The sequence below is a fragment of the Ischnura elegans genome, chromosome 6, assembly GCF_921293095.1.
Source record: "Ischnura elegans chromosome 6, ioIscEleg1.1, whole genome shotgun sequence".
NCBI lineage: Eukaryota > Metazoa > Arthropoda > Insecta > Odonata > Coenagrionidae > Ischnura > Ischnura elegans.
Window position 1 is genome coordinate 22,139,155 of NC_060251.1, and position 23,491 is coordinate 22,162,645.

At 37.2% G+C, this 23,491-nt stretch overlaps 1 protein-coding gene across 3 annotated transcripts in view; it reads right to left on the reverse strand.

Annotated features, from left to right (window-relative positions):
* Positions 1-8,338: 8,338 nt before the first annotated feature.
* Positions 8,339-23,491, reverse strand: part of LOC124160182 (glutamate synthase [NADH]) — a 156,625-nt gene continuing 141,472 nt past the window's right edge. For all 3 annotated transcript variants that reach the window (XM_046535951.1, XM_046535950.1, XM_046535952.1), the window contains 9 exons: positions 23,267-23,426; positions 22,092-22,309; positions 21,608-21,873; positions 20,775-20,995; positions 19,276-19,452; positions 18,580-18,822; positions 15,148-15,315; positions 13,223-13,496; positions 8,339-10,522 (listed from right to left, as the gene is read on the reverse strand). In XM_046535951.1, coding sequence (XP_046391907.1) covers positions 10,371-10,522; positions 13,223-13,496; positions 15,148-15,315; positions 18,580-18,822; positions 19,276-19,452; positions 20,775-20,995; positions 21,608-21,873; positions 22,092-22,309; positions 23,267-23,426 — 1,879 coding nt within the window. In that variant the 3' untranslated portion in view covers positions 8,339-10,370. The remainder of the gene's footprint in view (positions 10,523-13,222; positions 13,497-15,147; positions 15,316-18,579; positions 18,823-19,275; positions 19,453-20,774; positions 20,996-21,607; positions 21,874-22,091; positions 22,310-23,266; positions 23,427-23,491) is intronic.

The window sequence follows — 23,491 nt, forward strand, 5'->3', positions numbered from 1 at the left end:
CACATATGCAGGTAAATGGGAACCAACATATTAACTGATTCTTGTTGAAGGAGAATGTAAGTTTTAAAGAAAAACATAAGGAAATTTTCACACAGAAAATAGATATACAGGGAATGTGTGCCTAACATGTACCAACATCTTTCATCCCATATTTTATAAGTTATCACGGCTTAATACGACATTTCTGTGCGCTCACAGAGAAGCATCCAAGAGTAGTTGCCCATCATCTGAGCATCCCTGATTTTCTGGTATCATCGTTCCATTTCCTCGTTATTTTCATGGAACCCTTTAAGTATTCCAACTCAAATCCCACACCTGCAGTGTAAATTTTAGGTGAGCCTTCAAATTCTTCGAGAATTCCCAATATATCCCAGCATTCACAATTAATCAGTATGTTCTCAACTGCAATACTAAGAGTTCAAATTTGATATTTTTGTCTCCTGGATCAATCCCAGCAATTGAGGCTGCTGATTTGGCTCTCCATGTTCGTCAAAAACCTAGTAGAATAAATATAAATGGATGAAGCACCGTGACTAATCCTCATTGCTCTCCGGAAACCACACCTAACCCTTTCAAATGACATCGCACCATCTCATTGTTATCCAAATAACAATGAAGCTCCCTCATTACCCATTTATAGTGTATCACCTCTTTTCTTATATTCCATTCTTATATATCTTTCATTTCTGCCCCTTGGTTCCCAGGATATCACAGCAAGAGTGAGTGCACGCCACCCCAGGAAGGCATTTTGGGTGGCATGCAGGTTGCATACACTCAATATTTGTTGATCATTCTAACCCACCGTAAAACCTTAAAATTCTTTAGATAAACTATAAACTTCATCAATATAACCTTGAATGCTATATTTATCACTGTTAGTCATTTTGGCCAGCCGGGTGACCGCCAAGCAGTCCATCCATAGGCAAAAGAGTATCCGCCATTCGCAGGCCCTTATAGCCTAAGGTGGGCAAAAAATGACTTTTTCCAGGATCAAATATGTCCTATGCGGGAAAGTTGCCAACTTACATCAGGGGCTCAGATACGAAAATTTTCAAAATCAGATATTATTAATCACCACCATCTGGGCCCCAAAATTAAAGATATTGCAAAAATTCAGGCTGAATTTATTTTTATTTAAGTTGACTCACACACAGCACTTAGTGAAGTTCTTCCGTACATTATCTCAATCCATTCTGCACCTCTTCTGGATCAAACAGTATTTTTCTTGCTTTTCCCTCAATTATAGGATTTTTTAAACTTGATAACATTTTAACCTTGTAGTAATGCAGCAAAACTTCACACTCCTGCTATTGTTTTTTCGTTTATTAACTAATTGTTCAACCATCACTCTTTTCTGAATTTGATTCCTGATGATTGGTCCCATCATCAAAAAGATATAGATACTAAGGGAAGTTATTTCAAGAGCATGCCAGGGAAATCTAAAAAAAATATATCTCATAACTGTCTAACACTTTGTGGAGTCTCGAAATATCTAGAGGCATTTCTGAGATCAAACAATGAAATTCCATTTTTACAAAATACACTATTTAAGGCCAGAAGTCCCTTCACAAGCAAATAAATAATAAATTTAGACCCTTAATAACTTTCGACATACATCCAATTATGAGCATAGAATTAGAGCCTTTGGATTCATTTTCATGAGTCACTGACATACTACTGGATGAGCTATACAGTCACCTATCAAACAAGTCTTCGTGTTAACACACAAAGCAGGTAAGTAGTATCAGGTAACAGCCCAAAAAATGAGATTTATAAGAAGCTATTGATATTATCAATAGATACATGTACACAATGGATTGAGAAAAAGGATTCTCCTGCTGACTCCTGCTACTTCAGATATAGGGAGAGGAGAATTTAGGGTTAGAGGTGCAAATATACTGATTGGGACTCTGACAGGAAGGATAAAAGTGCATAATTAATAAGAAACTACATTAGCAAATGAGAGGTTAACTCAAATTGTAAGATTTTAAGACATACGAAGACACAATGACGAACACTTTCCTCTATCTTGTGACCTGTTTAAACACCTCACGAAACAGAACAAGTTCATCACGAGTGCATGCGCGATTGTTCACACACTGTGTAAAGTATGGAGAGTCCAGCAAATGATTATGATGGAATATTTTTTATTTAATTCCAAAGCAGGTATGTGGAGTTAAGACTATTATCAATATTTCCATCAATTATTGAGCTAGATTATAAATCTGAACGAAAGGCAGGACCAATCCATAATCCTGCCAATAAAGATGTAATTCATTGTAATTCATATTGTTTTTAGACAAACTTTCACGAGTTCAACGCCAGTTTCGCACAACTGAAGTTGACTAATTAAGAGGATCTGGCGATGAAATGGAAAACATTCAACAAAATCAAGCTTCTTACGACAACTGCAAGGCTCAATAATAGCATTTACTACAAATAATACAATTTTCGACAAGACAGGGGATAAAATAGCATTAACATCTCACTTTACGGCACGATGGTAAATATTGATGGCAAACTGCCATAAACACAAACTCTAGTGATTGAGCATTTACTCTACAAAAATGGCTATTCGCTGAGATGAAACAAGATCCCCTCAATTGGATTTACGATCTCTCTACGTCACACGCAATCCAGTCGCACCGATATAGTTTCCTACTATGGATAAATAAGAAAGTTATTCCCTTAGCCCACAGTGGAAGACATAAATTAGCTTTACGTTTCCTAAACTATCAATAACAGAAAAAATACAAACCTACTGCAAAAACACAAAAATGCAGTACGTAAATATTCAGATAAATAGTCATACTATAAAACGAATCATTGCTCTCAGGATTCGATTACGATGACTGGGGATATATGACGACAAACCATCCTTTGAAACAGGCAAACTTCAAGGTTTCACTTTCATTGCTTCACGACACTTAGTAGCGAAAAACTTTTGCGTCGTAGAAAACTGACATCAAACATAATCCGAAATTGTATCACACCTCACGGATATATCAGAATAAAATTCACCACTGACGAAAGAGAGCAGCACGATTTGTTATTAGAACTGAACAAATGAGTAACGAAAAATCTATGCTCAAGCTCAAGAGCGGTATTTAAGTCAAGAAAACTCGCCTAATCCTTAGATCATGTCCATTGAATCAAGTACCTAGAAAATGCATTCGCGTGATCGCGACAAGCTCGTGACCATACGTTTGTTTCGTGGAAGGCTAGCCAAGTTGGGGTGGGGAGTTTTTTCCAGCTTCGGAGGAAGAGGCTGAATCGGTGAGGAAATACGATAAATCTATTCTTTCAATTTCCAGCGCTTTGTATTTCCTTGAAAAATTTCTACTCCCATTTATCTATCTTTTCTCACTATTTTTCTTGTTTTGAGGCAATTTAATTGCCAGAATGCTGAACATAAGCACAATGCTTCCATTAACATCGTATTGAAAAAAAATACATATATTAATCATGTTTTAAGACATTTGGTTGTTAAACTATGAATCAAAGGCTGTCATCATATAGGGGAAATATGTTGTAAAAAAAACATTTTATAAGAGGGCTGAAGCCCCCCTGCCCAATATGTGTGCATATGGCTCCCACCAGTGGTGGATCCAGGGCAAAGGGAGGGGAATCTTGGGGGTAACCCAGCAGTGGCCCAGCTAGCACATTATAAGTCATTGAGAGAAGGTGAAAGGAAGAAATAAGGAAGTCGCTTCTCAAGTAAGCTTGTTATGGGTTTCTTACGGCCAGGGCGACAGACATCCACAGTAATGGCAAAATGGATGCCAAACTTTCAGCACTTCCGTAGATGCTGTTATTATCCCATCGTTACAGAGTGTTAATTAAGGCCTTTATGCATTAAAACAATGTTTTTATTATTGGCGCTTCTATATTATGAGGAGAAATAACATCATACCGCCATAATTTGAAAATAATTCACATTTATGAACTGATAGCTTAACGAAGGTCGTAAGAAAAACACAATTTCACAAGAATACCAACGTAGAATAATATAAAAATGCCGGAAGGAACATCTAAAATACGTATTGTAGTCGTCGGGTTATCAAACCATAATTTAAAATTCATAAATGTTAAAATGTATGGACCTTGAATAAATTCAGTTTTTCATGCACATGCCAAACAAGTTTTTTTACATAATTGGATATTTAATTAGTAACTACACCACCTACTCTCAACAACTGCCGTGGTGTAGTGGTTAGCGAGTTATACTTCGGTTCCGAGGGTCGCACGTTCGGATCCATCCTGACGTTATTTTTTATTCTTTCCGCCGCATGGATAGAGTACTTGTACTATGCTTTATATCTTCACTAGCCGGTTGCTTGCAGTTATTACTTTTTTTCTATTTACGGGAAAATCTGTTATCAGTTGTTCAGCCCTTCTAAAAACTCGCTAAATTTCCCCAATAGCCTTTAAATTCATGTCAAGATGAGCCGCGTAGCATGTGTAGTACGCTGTTCAGCCGCCTTTGGCGCTCCAACAGAAGTGACTTACATTGCCTGAGGATATTTGACGGCATTCCTTACCTAAACGCCCCTAACGTCTTACCCTTGCCTTATATAAGTCCCTTAGCTTACGATAAGCTGCTTATCAATTTTTTCCGTAAGAAAACCATAAGAAACGGTTAACTCACTTACTTTGTGCTATCTGGGGGTGGGGGTCTGAACAAAATTACCATTTTATCTAGTGTAAATTGGATACCCCACAGAGAGGGGCTATAGCCTCCCCTATCCCCTCTATGGATCCACCACTGTTTCCTGTCATAGCCAGGTGCTGTATGATTGGCTCTCTTTCATTTGGTATTCCACAATGTGGAATCGCACCACGTCCAATTTGAGGAATGGGAACATCGATGTGAAACTCCCTCATCGTCGGGATTAATGGGAACTCGAACATAAATCACCAAAAAGGTCCTAATGCTCCTAGTCAAGCTCTCAGAGTAAAGAGAGAGAAGATTTTCTTATGTTAAGTACTAATTTCAGTGCTTTTTCATAGTGAAGAATAACATCTTTTACATGGTACTATTATGTCTTTTATCACCACTCATCAACATTTTGCATGTGTCAAAATATCCTATATTGGAAAACCCGATGAAAATGTTCACTTAAAGGCAGATAGTCATAAATTGGAACATGGCCACGGAACAGGTGAACAATATGATTATCCTTGGCACTGCATTGTTGGAAACTATAGTCATAATGTTTCTTCCTGTTTTCTTTTTGATGCCTTTCCTCATGTGTATAGACATGAGGGTTAGGCATCAGATTTAAAATAGGATATCATACACTTAAGGGAATGAATATTTTTAAAATGTAGGGCTACAGTATAGTGTGCTCCTCATCTGACCACAAACTTGAGTCAAACCTCAAGTTTTCTAGATGTTGCTATGCAGCCGCATGGAGAGGCTGCCTCAAACACCTCATCACAGGTGCTCTCTAGATGGGAGCCTTTTTTACTTTTGAGAATTCAACTCATTGTCTCCATTGGCAGCCATGACTGGAATGCAACAGGATTGTTCAAGTTTTCTGCCTGTTAAGGTAGGTTTGCATGGAGCATTTGGGAATCACTCTGGTTGTCCCATCATGGTCTGCCCTCTTAAAAGCACCATACAAGCTACCCTCCTTCATTTTTTCTTTAAACCCTATTCTTTTCCTCTCCAGCCTATTTCCCAGTACATTTCATGATGGTGAGGCGATAGGTTTTGCAAATAAATTGCTAAGAACAATTTAAAAACCTGTTTGAGTTCAAATAGAGGAAGAAAGCATAATTCACTGCAGCATTGTTTTTAACATTCCTCAATATTCAGTATTCCCTCAATCCAAACCCTCTGTCTTTTATGTATCTGATCTAAAATATCTCTCTCCTCATCCACCATGTCAAGCACTTCGTCAATTCTCTTCCTATGCATCCACCTCTCCTTCCACTCCGGCATTTTGACCCTTCTAGTCTCTTATTGTCCTACTTTCTCAACCGCCATGTTTCCTCTATGTTAACCCCTTGCACTAAAATGACAAGTCTATCTCGGCATGAACTTATGATGCCAAATCGCTCAATGACGACTGTAGCTCATCATCAGGTTTTCATAATTGAACACTCTTTAGGGGAGCAATGTAAATATCTTGAAAGTTAAACCATGTGAAAACATACATAACGTACATCAATAACTCATATTTCGTGAAATATGATGCATTGGAAGTAATAACATGATTTTATATGAGTAACGATAGCTGTATTCTCGATGTTTAATAATATTTTTTTAATTTCGCTGTTCTACGTTGATTACAAACCACAAAATATCATGTAATTACCTACAATTCCATTTAAAAGGAACCATAGAAAAAATAAATAGAGGTTTGGAGCACGATATTCAGAAAATAATTTGGAGTGGAAGGGGTTAAGCTCCACTCTACAAATCACTATTCACTTGTTTTTTCTTAAAATTCTTAAATAAAAATCCTGTCATCAGATCCTTCATATTCATGACTCTCTCCTTTGCTAATGCTTGTGCCCAATGTCTTTAGTGTTGATCCTGTTTTCCTCTAATGTGTTGCCAAAATAGTTGAACTGATTCACCTGCTCAAGTTTGTGACCACTTACTTTTGTGTTGAGCCTCACATTCTGAGCTTGCAATGCTTTTCAAAACTGCATAACCTTGGCCTTCATATGATTAATCTTCATGCTATATTCATTGCACCTTCTTCCTAATGCATCCAACAGAGCCTGCAACCCTTTCGCCGACTGGCTTATCAATGCCTGATCATCTGTGAGCATCTCTGATTTTGATGTCATTCCTCCAACTTAAACTCCTAGCCATGTCTCACACCTCAACTAACTATAACCATGTTTATGCAGTGGATGGTATTAACATAAAGGCAACAGATGAAGTGAAGTACCGGGGAGTTATGATAATCTCGAACCTCTCGTGGGGAACACGTATAAGGAATATTTGCAGCATAGCCCTGAAGAAATTACATAGTATTCGTCAAGAGTATTGTACGAAGATTATTGGATGAGAAAGTAAAAGAAAGGTGCTATTTTGCACTCGTCCGACCGCACCTTGAATATGCAGCGAGTCTATGGGATCCGGTGCAGAAAGACTTGTCTGCGAACTGAATAAAATACAAAGGAAGGCTGCGCGTTTTTTTTTCAAAAACTGTTACGGGCATACAGACAGCATTACCCAGATGTTAAGCGAATTAGGCTGGGAGCCGCTGAGACTCGGATGCTGCGTGCTAGGCTTAGATTGCTTGAACAATTGAGAATGGATATCTTTAAGAGCGACACAGAGAACATAATATTAGAGCCACATTATATTTCCAGGTCTGATAGAAGCGATAAATCAAGAGAGATATTTTGCCGAATGGATAGATATAGGAATTTATTTTCCCCTGAACCATAAAGGACTTAAATAAACGCTAGTCCCAACTTTGTTAGGGCACTTTATTTTTTATGTGTAAACGGCTGGTGTCCTAACACCCCCTGCCACACGCCTTTTGAGTGGCTTGCGGGGTATTATGTAGATGTAGAACCCTTACCCACCCTGACTCTCTCCAATCTGTGCATATTTTCCTAAGAATAACCATTAATTTTACCCAGTCCACTTGGTCAAATATTTTTCAAAATCCGCAAAACAGACGCACACATCCTGATAACATCCTAGATCATCCTCTCCACTATGGTCCTCATTACCACTGTTGCATCATGGGGTGATTTTCCTGTGCAGTCCTGTTCCTGGTCTACGCAGTGCTTTGGAAAACATTCATCAGGAAATAGTAACAAAGAGGGTTTTATTCCCTGACAGTGGATTAGTAAGCACAACCTCCATCTCCTGTGCCAGTGTGGACTAGGGACGTCAACACCTTGTTCGGTCAACCTTGTCTGAGATATGCTTTGATAGAAGATGGCTTGGTGGTGTATTCGATAGCACAGCTGACATGCAATCATGAGATCCGCGTTTGAATCCTGGCTAAACCAAATGATTTTTTAATGGAAAATTTGACCCTTGGTGAATATATCTGTCTTCCTGTTCAATACTAAATCTACTCCTCATTGACTTCCCCACCACTATAAACCTGTGCCCACCACTCCAGTAGTCCTCTCTATGCTTCAATCACACCGCAAACTGTCCTAGAATATCTACTCTCCCTTTCTCCATTTTTCTTTCTATATTTCCTCGCTTACCCTCCCATATCATAATTCTAACATTCCACGTCCCTGCATCCATGTCACTGCCTACTTCTTCTCTATCTTCTTGTCTCCATTCTTGTATGCTGCAGTTGATGACATGTCACTGCAAGGACGTAACAGGAAATAATAGAAAATATCACATTGCCAATATATTTATTATCCTATGAGGATATATAATTCATATACACAGAGTTCTAGGCAAACATAATATCGGAATTTGAACAGAATAATTAGGATTGGACAAACCACAAAAGAGTGGCAGATTTGACAATATCAAGGTGCAATAACAATGCAACTGACGTAAAATTAGAATACATTTAACAATAAAAATTAATTATAGCTATCATTGAAGAGGAAGCATGAAAATTTAAAAATTCTATGCATGAATTAGCCTTTTTAAAAAAATATTTTCTACTTTGAAAATCTATGAAATTGATGTTTCATTAGCAGATAATTTAGAAGTGCATCAACTTCAAAAATAAGTTCAATGCAATAAATCTAGAGGGCAAAAAGGCATTAAAAAGGGTTTATTATAAGTTTCCATCGCCTTTGAATAAATTTTGGCTATACATATTTAAAAGGTGCCAATAATAAAAATTTTCATGGTGCTAAATAAGTAAAGAGATCATTAATTCATTCCAAGAAAATTCTTCAAGGGATAGTAAAAATAATTTCACTTTAAAATTCAAGTTTACTGAATTATAACAGCATGATTAGAGTTCTTGCACAGAAGCTTCGATTTAAGCATGTTACCTATTTATATACTGGTTGGAAATGGACAGACGTTAAATACAAGCCACAAGGCCACCCTTTGAAGAATATTTCATTTAACTTGTATATATTATTTCATCTTTCACTATTTACAATATTGGAAGCACTCAAGTATTGTCTTTGTTGCTCAGAAAGACTAGGTTTCTTATCGTCCTCTGACCTTGTATAAATACTGAATGACAAACATATATGTACATAAACCATAGAGATTTTTGTTTACAAAGCCAACCTTGTGTGGGCAAATTTGTTCTTTTCCTAAATAAATTCATTACATATTTACATCACATGGAAGAATACTGTAATATTTCACCCTGAAAAACTATCTTCTGGTCAGGGATGTTCATTGGTTAGATTTATCTGACATTGTGATATGCCTTTCATAAAAATATTGTAGGAAATTTTCTTCCATATGCGGTACAAGCCATAATTATTGTTAAATCCCTCTTTATCTATAGTACAGAAATGACTATACTTAGCAAAAGTAAAACAATATGTACTAACAGCTATAGATCAGCTTTGTGTAGAAAAACTGCAAGCATCATATAAAATTAGAGAAAATTAAATATGTTAATAAAAGAAAAAAAAACAAAAATGCATTTTTTCAATCAGGTAGGCGAGTCCTCTATCACAGAACAATTTCATTGTGTCATTTCATTATAGATATAACTTTAATTACCATAATTAGTGAGTGACTTCAAGCTAAGTTGCAAAGCGAAGAAGTTGTAAGTTCAAAATAGAACTTAAATAAAAGAAGAATTAAAAAACTGTAGGGTGATCCTCACTCTAGGATGTGGTGACTTCTCCATCCAGTATGCTTTCTCATATGGATATAGAGTAATCCCTATTCATGGGGTTCAAATGCAATTTTTAAACAATTTTCTCATTTGCTATCTGTTGTTGTTCTCAAACATGTACCCATTGCATTTAGACTCATCACTTTACAAATACTAATACCATTGGACTACTAATACTGGACATTAGTACATCACACTCAAGGGTATTCTCTGCCTTCGTACGTTACGACATCATTTCAGACCTATGCAGTAATGACATGAGTTCTCACATTGAGCTCTAGAGAAAAATCTATCATCAAGAAAGCCTTCTTTAAGAATAGACCTCAATCATATCTATACATTTTTATGAGAGATCATTTTCCCTTCTGTTTCATAAGCTTGAATTCATACACTCATAAGGTTGCCATAAATGGCCAACCACAATGAAATGTAGTTTCAACTCCATGATTTCCTGAATCTTACCTCTCAGTTGATAAGACACTCAGGGTTTACATGCACACACATATACACAATGCTATCACATACAATCTGTTGTCAAACAACTCCTACAGTAACGTTACATCTCCTACTGATTATATGGCACGGCCATATTATATGAGAAACTTAACCCTTCTGGCTAATTAGATTCAATGTCTGCACCACACCCCCTGGTCCAGGAAGACATGAAGAGCCTGAGAGGAATGCGTCAATTTCTCGAGCAGCTTGGCGACCTTCGGAAATTGCCCACACAACCAAGGACTGACCTCGGCGGCAATCTGAAGTGAAATATGAAATACAATTAAACAGTGATTCGTTGAGCCATGAGAACCACCACCTTATGATGACCATCACATCAATACCCAAAGACTTAGAATAACAAACCAAGTAGATGATACTAAAGTACATAAGAGTGAAAAAAGGAAATGTTACCATAATTAGGCATTATCAGTGTGATTCAATGCAGCAATTAAAGGCACCCTTATGCTGTTCATATGGATGGAAGCTCTGACATGGGCATGTGTTTCAGCCTGCAGGGTCCACCATTTTAATGACAATCGCATCTAAAAAATGCTTACCGATACTTGTGAGTTAATAATAATAATAATATTTATTGGCCCCATTGGTTTGGATTACAAACATAAGGCAGGTCAAATTATAAATTAAGATACATACTTCAAAGGTAAATTGGGTACATAATCATGTATAAATTCAGTTCAGTTATGTAGGTCAAGAATACCCATACAAGGTCCTAGATGTCTGTTTGCAATTAACGGAATCATAGTTCAAATATGATTCCTCACAAATAAGAAGCGACAGAAATATTTCTTTTCAAACTTCACATGACTCATCTCAACTGTATCTCATTTATGAACTTAAAATTTGCAAGCCTCTTTATCTGATAGTACATATTTCCATGATTGAGCATAATGTGAACCCAGACTGGGCCTTAAAGCACCCAAAATGGCCTTCAAAACTGCGGAAGGCTCACAGTATCATTAAAAGAATTCTTAACCCATTCGTATGCCATATGCCATGTAAATTCAGAGATGCAAGAGGAAAGGTTAGATTATGCTGAAAGAACAAAAAGCTCACGCTGTGGTCCTAAAACGTCACAATGAGTTGAGAAAAATACAACAAATTTTCTCTAAAACTTCAATCCTTGATAAAAAGGTGTCATCTAACAAAAATAGCCTTCTTGGACATTTTAATGATGATAAGACTCTTGCATAAAACTTGCTTATTTAGGAATGTATCCATAAATGCCATCAAACTATGAACAAACTCGGGTTTTTCTATTGGGTAAATCCAATGCATTCCCTTCCCTTCCTTTCATGATGTCAAGGTTGAAACGTGAGGATAGAGAATATCTTGCACTTGGAAGGCGTTAAAAAGGTCATAGCTAGTGGGTTTGGGAGGGATCTCGTCAGTGCTTAATTTAGGCCGGAACATGATTCTCGTACCTCTCAGAGAAAATTGGGTACTATTAACAATAATCACTTGTGAGTTCTGCATATACAGAAAAAATTTTAAAAATGTCATAATTTTTTAATTTTTGTAATGATTTCTCACTGTAACTTTTATTTAAAGTTTTTACAAAATAAGAAGTTTTAGGATTTGAAAGTCATGTGTAGATATGCGTTCTGGTACCCAAAATTTCATAAATTGAGCATTGGATCTGATAAATCAAATACCCCAAAATGCAAAAGAGATAACAGTTTTAAGTGCTTACCCACCAAAGAATCTCTCCCAAAATGTACCCCATCCCATCTGAAAAAATTTTTCTGGCTACAGCCTTGAGCACTAAATTTCATTATTCCTCAATAGGTAACAAGGAAAACTAGAAAAGGATTCTTCACCCTTCCAAACACCTCCTCATTGTTTTCCATACACCTATATCCAAGTCTTTGACAAAGACTACAGTAGGTAATCCAGTGGTGCCAACTCCATGGGGTCTGAGGGGGCCCGAGCCCCCTCAAATATTCGTAATGGGTGTGAGGAAAAAATGTGTCAGACTTATCGATTTTCCCCGGAGTGTTCGAGAGATTCTAGTTATCAGGGTTCTAATGTTGATCATACGACTCTTCTAAAATGCTTAAAAAACTTAGAACTCACTACTTATAAAAATTCCTGGGCAAGATCCCCGGCTTGGGCCCCCCCAATATTTTTTGAAAGTCGGCATCCCTGAGGTAATCTCTAGCATCTCTAGTTTGTTATGCTTGCTCACCAGACTTATATTTCACCCTAGGCAATTCATTTCTTGCTCAATAAAACCATCTCTATCATCATCATTCAGGTTGGTTTTCATTTACCATTTGTTAAATGAGATAGTGACAATGGAGTGACAATAAAAGGGGCTCAATCAAGTTGTTCACTATGACCCAAAACCACAACGCATTAAATTAATATGGTATCTGGAAAGGAAAGATAATTGACAACGAAAAAATAATCATCCCCATTCAGCCTGCTTTTAAATTTAAAATAAGAAAATGTAAAAGTTGCCACCAATTTTTCATGACTTGGTGATATCATTAAGATCTTCCATCAATGTACTCATTTCTCAGGAAAAACTTTCATTGAGGGATGGAATTCCTCACAAAGCGTTAACAAAAATGAACCAAATGCAGCCCATGCATGAGGCTAAGGAATAGTGAAGAAGGGGCAATGTGCTCATGAGTTTGTGACATCATCAACTTCAATGTAAAAGGGTAAAGGCCATTGATTTTTTGCCTCTAACAGCTCAAGAAGAAGGTGACAGATCCACCAAGGGAAAAAATGGATCTTTTTATTTTTCACTGTATCAAAATAAGCAATAAAATAAAAATGGTAAACAACCTTATGACATAGACACACTTTGCTATGCATGGCCTAGAATTAAGGATGCAATGATTAGGCATATGGGCCAGAGGTGAAAATCTAGACATGGCATTCATTCACTTCAATTATGCATATGTATTTAGAAACAGCAAATTCCTTACCACCAGCTGCATAAACTCGGGGAACAGATGTGCTGTATTGTCCATCAGCAGTTTCCACATTGCTACGAGGATCCAATGGGAGATCCAGCTCAGAGGCAATGTAGCGCTCCGGTCCAAGGAAGCCCATAGCTAATAACACCAAGTCACAAGGAATGATTTTCTCAGATCCTTCTACTTCATCCATCTTCCAGCGTCCAGTAACTTCATCTTTAGTCCAGCATACTTGAACAGTTCGAATACCTGATACATGTCCCTTTCCATTGTCAATGAATTCCTAAAATTAAATAAATTACCCACCATAAATCAAGAGTCAACATAAAAGTAAATTGGTTTACAAGCACACTGGGATAGCATTTAGTCCAAAGATTTCTTTAAGTAAAAATTTGTTTGCATGAAGCAATTAACTCTTACTTCAATCCCTAAATGACAATGAAGAAACTGAAAACAGGAAAAATGGCAATGGGCATAAGCATTAGCTGAAGTACGATTTGAATAACCAAAACCAAAATTGCTTCAGTTATGAATTGGCCACAAAATTACTATCTCAAAAATCCACATCAAAATTTTCTCTTTACCTTGGCATACATTCTACGGTCTTTACTCTCTGAAAAAATATTAACTCCATTAAAACTTAGAACAACAAAAATGCTATTTTAATAAAAATGTCTAACTTATTCCATGGCATACTGTGAAGATGTTTACCCTTATCCCCGACATGTAAGAATTAAGAACATAAATAAAGAATACTCGCAACAAAAAATTGATATGAAAAAGGAAAATACTTGGTGTGAAGGTGTCATAAATTAATGAAATTTTAAAATGGCACTGTAAGGAAAATTACCTAAATACTTTATCTCTTAACTTAAAAAAAACACCTGTCCTGAGTGTAAACACAATATATTTAACACAACAAGATTCCTAATGCATAATATGGGAACAATAAATTGAAGAACTTAAAAATTTTAAACTTCTACAAGTTAAATTCAAACATTTTTTTATTCTTACACATTAAGAACCGTGATGTCCACCATCATTCCACGAGGCAAATTGACCAGCTGCATGTTTCGTATGTGCGCACCAAGAATACCAGCGCTGGTCCAAATTGTATGGGCCTTCAACTCTACAATAAATTGCCACCTGAACTCAAGGCACCATCAAGTGTCACTACTTTTAAGACCAACCTACTTAAATATTTGAAATTAAGAATGTATTATTCTGTAGATGAATTCTTAAACAAAGTTTGATGTATCCTGCATCATTGTATATTTGTATTTATTGTATATATATTTTTTTATCTTGACGTGTCCTATATCCAGTGCACCCCTTGTACTTCTAGATCTCTGGACAAATAAACATTATTATTATTATTATTATTATTATTTTAAAAACTGATGGCAAAATTCTCCAGGCATTTCAATCTTAACAAGCCGAGTCATAAACTACTTATTATAAGAGGCAAATTATAGAGCTAATTTTCTTATGAATCTTGAAATAGCGCAAGAAATTATACTCTTAAATCATGTTATCTTTAGGGTATTAATTAGGGTGTGGAATCATGTTAAGGGTGTTTTCGAAAGTGCCAACAATCAAGTTAAATTGACTCCAAGTTCACTTAATCATGTAGGACAGTGATCTCATGCAACAATTTAGGAACTAATATCTATAATGCAAGAGACATCTAGCGGTCATGAGCAAGATGATAAAAATAAGCATTGAATTTCTAATTGTACCCGGAGTACCACAGTAATTAACCTATGATGACTGCTAGATACCTGTCGGAGGTAGTTCATAGAATTGTCATGTAAGGTTGTTGTCTGATGTCATCAAGCTAACTTGAGTAATGGTACATACATACTTTCAAATACGCCCTAAGAACATACTAAACATAACTATACAGAAAGAATGCACACATATCTCCCACAGACCTTGCTCATGGTGTTGTACATTCTAGGATCTTTGCCAAATTTCACTCGGACTTCTTCATGCCCATAATCAACTTTGAAGACACGTGGCCACTGAGGCCAGGGGTTGTCATTGGCACGGCTTGCAGGAGGGTCGGGCAGAATTTCAAATGCAGTTATGGACTTTGCTCCCTGTAAAAGAAATTGAAGGTCCAAATCACCTAATTGCTTCAATAATACAAAGCTCCAGGATTCATGTCATAAATATGGGCAGTACATACAGGGTGTGTCCTGAAAGTAGTAGGACTGATTTTTTCCCACACACGCGGACGGTCGGACGGGAGTTTTCTGGGTTGTAGGTGGTGGAAGGGACTCTAACAAAGCGCTGCGAACACGCGGCAGTCGGCTCTGAGCTCTTGCGGAGTGTGAATCGTATTTCTTCCAGACCTCTGTCAAGTGACCTCGTCACGGTGCGTCATGGAACGTTTAGTGGAGCAGCGTTACGCAGTGAAATTCTGCGTTAAACTCGAGAAAAGCGGCAAGGAGACCCATGAACCCATCAAGGCAGCTTACGGGGATAGTGCCATGAGCAGAAAAACCGCTCAACGTTTGAATACGACCCAGAAACGAAGCGGCAAAGTGCAGAATGGCACACAGCGATATCTCCGAAACCCAAAAAAGCTCGCATGTCCAAATCGAAGCAAAAATCCATGCTCATGTGCTTCTTCAATTCGAAAGGTGTCATCCACAGTGAGTTTGTGCCACCAGGGCAAACCGTTAATGCAGCTTTTTACGTGCAAGTACTGGAAAGACTGCGAAAACGCATCTTCCGCGTCCGACCAGCCATCACCGCTTCGTGGATCCTTCATCATGACAATGCGCCGGCCCACACCGCGTTCATTGTCGTTGACTAACTGGCAAAACACGGCGTGGAAACCCACCCTAAAGCCCGGATATTGCCCCCCCGGACTTCTTTCTCTTTCCCAAGCTCAAGACCCCTCTGAAAGGGCGTCACCACGGGTCGGTGGAAGCTCTCCAAAAGGCCGTGACGCGCGCTGTAAAGGACATCCCGGAGTCAGCCTTCCAGGAAGCGTATGCTGCGTGGAAAACTCGCTGGCAGCGTTGTGTTGATGCCCCAAGGGGCTACTTTGAAGATTTTTGAAGCGATGTACCTATATGAGAAATACATTTTTTGTTCTCGACTCAGTCCTACTACTTTCAGGACACACCCTGTATACATAATCCTCAATAATTTGCAAAGATAATATATTGATATAAAAAGTAACTTGTCTTCCCATGAATAGAAGGCCAAGAAAAATAAAATATCTGCCGTAATTTTTACTCATTGTCAGAGAAAATTTTTAAGAAGTTCACTTTATGTACCAGAGAACTACATATATTATAATGAAAAGTAAAGAAAACTTTTTAATTCCATATAAATATTTATGTGGAATTACAAAGTTTTCGTTACTTTTCATTACATCAAGTAGATTCCATAAAGTCATGCCTGAAACAACTAATTAGAACTATGTATATAACCCCATTTTAAAAATTTTCAGAAATTTTGTACAATCGAAATTGTGTTAAATGTTACGTAAAATGAATAATAGAAATATAAGTATTCGTGAAACGTGTATCACAAAATAATAAAACGCCCATAAACCTGGGCAAATTGTAGCATTATAATAACACCGCCAAGATTTTCTATAATACCGAAATCAAGTGGCTTTAAAACGAATTTTAGCAAAAAATAAAACCACTTTCACAGACCTCTAATAATACATTCTGCTCTAATCATTCGATCCCCTTGATTTAACTTTTGACTGTTTAAACACTTTAGCAGTTGTATTACATTATATCATACTCATAATCAAAACCTGCTTAACAACAAAGTTATTAGCAAATAAGGCGTATCCAAGGAGATTGGTATCGATATAACTTGCATAGAACTCGATCGAGTGGAATCGCCATCATTGTAAAAGCTGACCTTTTTGTTGATAGTATTACCCTGAAAACTTCATTCATCTAGCTTGAACAGTTGCTAGGATATTCAAGACTACATGCTCCACAAAAAAATGGCGACAATAATTTTTCACGTGCAGGTTATTTTTGGTAATTTTATTATGATTTAACCAAGCGGGTTACAGGAAAAGCAGGGTAGAACATAAGGGTGCTAAGCACGCTAAACGGTTTTTCACAGAGATTCCAAATTTTCACATGGCACATGTCTCAAGGCCGAAATCAGAGTTTGAAAATTCACAATCATAAAGCCATAAAAATCATAAAAAACAAGAATTCATAAAGCATACAAAATATCAATTCCTCGCAATAACAACCGCACCAAAAAAACATTGTAAATACCGAATAAAATCAAAAAAGTTTTAGTCCCATAAGGCTCCCATAATTCAAGTCGATATATCTCAAAAACTAATAGACTTTTTAAAGTTTTAAGATTTTTCCTCTCAATGAATTTTTTTTTACGTCCAATAAGCCAAATGTCCACAACTATCAGCGTTTGGGCTGTGAATTATGATGAATCAATAAATGTTAGATTGTGTGGACCATAAATAATTTCAGTTTGTTTCATGCACGCACGCAGCAGCTAAGTTTTTCTATGTAATTGGATTTTAAAATGGTACCTACACCTCTTATTCTAACAGGTGCTGTGGTGTAATGGTTTGCATACCAAGCTACTGATCTGTGGGTCACACATTCCATTGTCCTGGATGTAATTTTTTTCTTTCCGCCACAAGGAAAAAGTTGCATCTTCACCAGCTAGTCGCTTGCAGCTTTTTATTTTTTTCTATTTACAGGAAAATCTGTTATCAGTTGTTCAGCTCTTATAAGACTCGCTGAATTTCACCAGTAGACTTTAAATTCATGTCAGGCTGAGCAGCGTAGCATGTGTAGTATGCTGTTCTTCCGCCTTTGGCACTCCAACAGAAGCGACTTATGTTTATCTGAGAATGTTTTATGGCATTCCTTACCTATTCTTCCCTAAAATCTTATCCTTGTCTTATATAAGTCCCTTAGCTTACAATAAGCTGCTTATCAATTTTTTCCGTGAGAAAACCATAAGAAACATAATTACTTTGCTAATTATAATATATTAGTATATTTTACAAAATATTATATGTAATATAATATTAATGATTATTACTAGATCTTACTTTGTGCTATCTGGGCTATCAACAAACACTATGTTTCCAAGGATCCCGTAAATCTTAACTTCAGACTCCAATGTCTGCCACAATTTTTGGATTTCATTGAGGAAATATGTACACATTATTAATAGTCCTCTACATTAAAGAATAACTGTAAGAAGTCACTCATGAAAGTCCATCATTAAATAGTATAACTGCATCTAGGAACACACCAGGGCAGCCACACAAAAGTCTCACATCAATAGCAGCGATTTGAGCGTATGAATGATTACATCTGTCAGAAAACCCATACCTGACGCAGAGAAGTGGCAATGCAATCGCATCCTGTGTCGCCTCCTCCAATGACAACAACATCTTTGTCTTTGGCAGAAAGGCCACCAAGCGTGACATCATTTCCCATCTGCTTCTTCTGCCACGTCTCAAGGAATGTCATGGCAAAGTAAATGCCTTCCAGCTGACGTCCAGGAATCGGAAGGTCTCGGGGCCATGTGGCTCCCACACTGAGGAGCAACGCATCATGCTCTTCATACAGCTCCTGTAAAGAAGTTTTAAACATTCTCATTAAATTAAATTTGCTTGGCAAGGCACAGTGGCATGTGGTGGCTTGGGTGTAGAGCATTTGCCTATTGATAGAAGGACCGAATTCAAATTACGCGTGAAGCATGCAGACACCCCAAATAAAAAATCCTCACTGAGTAAGGCTGCCTAGGGTAAGGAACTGGCCTCCAAACCCTGACTATCATGATTTTCATAAGCCTGTGGCTTAGTGAGGGTTGACCCATAAACCAACCTCAGCGTAGAATGAGTGAATGAAGGCTTATGAAAAATTTTCTAGTGATTTTTACAAGGAGGTGAACAATCTCCTGCAGACAAACCAATGTCAAGAGGGGGAAGGAATAAAGGATTTTTACCTTTCAAAAACCATTGTGTCCATAACCCATAAAAAAATATATTGCCAGAAATATTAATGTATATTGATGTTCCTTACCTTGGCAGATATGTCCTTTCCAACATTGACTCCTGTTTTGAAGACAATACCCTCTTCTTGCATCAGTTTAACCCTTCTCTGCACAACTTCCTTTGATAACTTCATTGTTGGAATACCATACTGCAAGAGCCCACCAACACGATCATTTCGCTCAAAAACAGTGACAGAGTGGCCAGCCTAGAAATGATAATTCCAAAGAAAGAGATGAAAAAGGAGATATCTGTTAAGTATGCACATGGGTTCATTTGTGTGTGCTGGTCACATTAGTGATGTTGTCTCGCATTCACATGATTTATGTTCTTCTTTTGTTTTACTGTTGATTCGATGATTCGTTGATTCATGTTGTGTTTTGAGTCTATGAAAGAGATTTAATAAAAGAAAAGTATAACCTAACAATATTTTTTCATAGCAGTAACATAACATGAAAAATAACTTTTGCTTGAGAGTCCAATGGGAAAAATTAGGGTGGCAAGAATTTTTTGACAGCCGCAAATATTTGCAACTTTTGGTTATTTTTTACCCATTCCATGTGAAGCATCTTGGGGAAAGAACTTTTAAAACTGCTATTATGTGGTGTAGTTCAAGCCTGCAGGGTGGCAGGCAGAGAAAATTTACATTTACTGCTATGGAGAAAAAACTCCTCTGGAGAGGAAGTCAAACCCTTGGACCCTTGGCTTTCAGGGGTACTGAGCACACCACTACAATATACAGGTTTCTTAAAACATTCAGTGCAGAGCACCTCAATTGACCAGGGGCCAGGAGCCCTTTCTCCGCCTCCATATGTGACTAATATCCACTTCCTTGTCTTCCGATTGTGTATATAGCCTTCAGCCAGCTTCCCTCTTTCCGACCGTGTGTGCCGTTTGTAAAAAGCAGTATTTGAACGGAAGTTATGGCACGGAAACCTCTCTCTATTTTTCTTCCTTGTATCAACAGCCAATTTTGATAGCTTTAATGAAAATCGGGCCTGCATTGAATGTGTTAATGCCCATGGCAATTTTTTCCAAAGTTCACAATGCTAGACATTAAGCCATCGATTTCTTGTCGTAAATAGCTTGAGAAGTAGGTGACGGATAGAAAAATGGAAAACTATGGGTTTTCTTTATTTTTTAATATCTATCACAATCTAGTGATAGTGGATGAGGACCCAGGGTGGGCCCTTATAAAGTTACAACCTACACCCAGTAACTAAACTGATACGCCTAGTCATCCCAGGGAGGGGTTTGGTGGAGAAGGAACAAGGAAAGAGGCTCCACCACAATTAAGAACCTGCCGACACCTCAGTGGTGTGAATAGGGTTGGAAGAGAAGGGATATGGAAATCCCAATACCATAGGTGGCGTAGGCCACTACTAGTGAAACCATGCTTTCATACATCTGCGGAAGGGACAAATTTTTCAATGGAGAAGGAAAATCTTTCAATCTTTCCATAAAATAGATAGAATGAATCTAGTGATAGCGGAAATGAGCCTAGTTTCATCAACATTAAGACTTACAAACCTTGTTTAGTTGATGTGCAGCGGCCATGCCAGCTGGCCCACTGCCGACCACTGCCACTCGCTTCCCAGTGCGGTGTGAGGGCGGCAGGGGCTTAATCCATCCTTGCTCAAATGCATGGTCGATGATGGCACACTCAATGCTCTTGATGGCCACAGAGGGTTCAGAGATGCCCAAAACACAGGCACCCTCACAGGGAGCGGGGCAAACACGCCCTGTGAACTCTTCACAGCAAATGAGGAAAACCAAAATATGTATGTTACAATATGATCGATGAATCTGTTAAAATTTACATGTAAGGCATAGAATGATATATATTCTTTAATGTGGAAATAGACAATTACCAGCTATTGTTGCAGTAACATGGCTTAATTTAATAAATCAAAGGATTGAATTTACTAGTCAAATAAATTATAAACATGAGAAATACATGCCATCAATCAGAGTAGAAGAGACAGGCATTCACTTGAAAAGTACACCATAAAATACTCAATGCTATTCAATTTTCTCACATAGGTTAAAAGGAAGAACGAATAGTCTTCTAGATCTGTTATTTATTTAATAACAGAATTCAGGTCCCACATGATCTCCCCCCTGCCACATGCCTTTTAGGCAGCTTGCGGGGTATTATGTAGATGTAGATGATAAACATTTTTAGTTGGCCAAGACTTTGAATTTTACTTTTACTCAGAATACAACTCCATCAATATATGAAAGACCCCGAAGAAGGAAAAATAAAATTTTGAAATATGAGGCAATAAAAGGTAGTTTTCATCATCAGGCCTGAACTCCATGAATGATTACATGCTGATATTTGGGAAATGAAATTATCTCACCAGGGAAGTTGTTGGTCTGAAGCAGCTGCCCCAAAGCTTCCTTCCAATTGTTCTGGAACACAAGGTCATTCCACTTGGGAATAATGTTGCCCAGTGGACACCCGTGAGATGACTGACAGAATGGCACACCACATTCCATGCAGCGGGCTGCCTGAACTCGCAAACCTTTGCGCACATGTGCTGAGTCATAGATTTCCTCCCAGTCCTTCAATCGCTTTTCAGCGGGGCGGTAGGGAGCCATTTCACGTTTGTACTTCACAAAGCCCCTTTACGAAATAGAATCAATCCAAAAATCATTCAAAGATAAAACATTTGGAACCAAAAAAAGTGAGAATGCTTTTTCACCATTTATACTGTTTCTAAAATATATACATTTAAATATATACATTTTAATCTGAAATTTCCAGCTGAGGAAGCTATTTCATAATGACACTTTAGCTTACACAGAATTTTAATACTGATTAATAATAATCACTCCACTAACCTGGTCTTATCCAAAATTTTCTCTAATCTCTTCTTCTCCATAGCTCCATCTTTGATTGTATCTTCTATATCTTGAACCTTGGCCTCACCAGTTTTGATTTTAGGAGGTATGGAGTCCTCAGCTCCATTTATGGCATTACCATCTTGCTTGGCTTTTTCAGCCGCAGCAGTATCCTCTGCCAACTGCTGCAGAGCCCTCTGGTACTCATATGGAAATACCTGCCGCATTCAACAGACATCAATTATCACCACACAGGTAAAGACAGCTAAATCTTCAATAGGCAAAGAATGATTCAGACAAAATGGGTTACACAAATACAAATAGTAAGATGAAAGGCTTCCTGACTGTAACCATTTGATGTTGATTTATGAAAATAATTTATAGAAACATTGTCCATATAATATCTTCATTCACTCTGATAAATAACAATAAGACAAAAAGTAAGAAGTTCAATGGGTTGTTCTGAGAAAAAAAGATAACAATGAAATGGCTACAGTTGGCTGAAACCAACTCCACCTGTTAATCTCACAAAAAGGGGCATATTTCATTTTGAAAAAGGAGACAACTCATGAGTGATAACTATTGGTTGATTAACGACTTTTATGCCATGGACATATGAAAATATTTTGTCTAATAACTCCAACCTTTCTCAATTTGAAATCGGTATGATAAAACTAAGAAAATCAATATTAAGTAATTCAAAGTCAAGCTTGAAACCATTGATTAAATTTACATTTAATCAATAGTTTCAAATTAATATTTAATCAATGGTTCCAAGCTTCACTTCGAGGAAGTAAGTGCAAACCACTTTGTATACTAAAAATTCACTTTGTTCTTTTTCACACTTCCTATTTTTAGCACAACATGTTTCACCATCTCCAGGTATCCTTTGGTATATGATACATGAAAACTTAGGTCATTGTAAGATGGAGAAACAAATGATACAGAAAACACTAAGAGTGAATATTTACAGATGGATAGCATGTATTCAGTCAAAATTCATCACCTGGACATCAAAACACTTTACAAAAGGACAAAGGTATGAAAATGAAAAACAGAGTTCAGAGCTATATTTGGGGGAAAATACAAGAGTTCACAGTGCCAAATTGGTTAAGCTCAACCATGTAATCTATACATATAAGAAATTATGTATAATCAAATTTAATTTCACAAACCTTAGTGAACCTAGATGCAGGTTTAGGCCATTCATCTACAAGGTCTTTAGCAATCTTTGACCCAGTTTTTTCATGGAATTCTTTCAACAATGAAAGGACATAATCAAGGTCTTCTTTTTTCTCCAAAGGAAGCAACTCAACCATTTCTTGATTGACTTTTCTAAATAAATAAAAAAATATAGCTATTAAATTTAAAATATATTAATTTTGTAAGGAGAGGTTTAC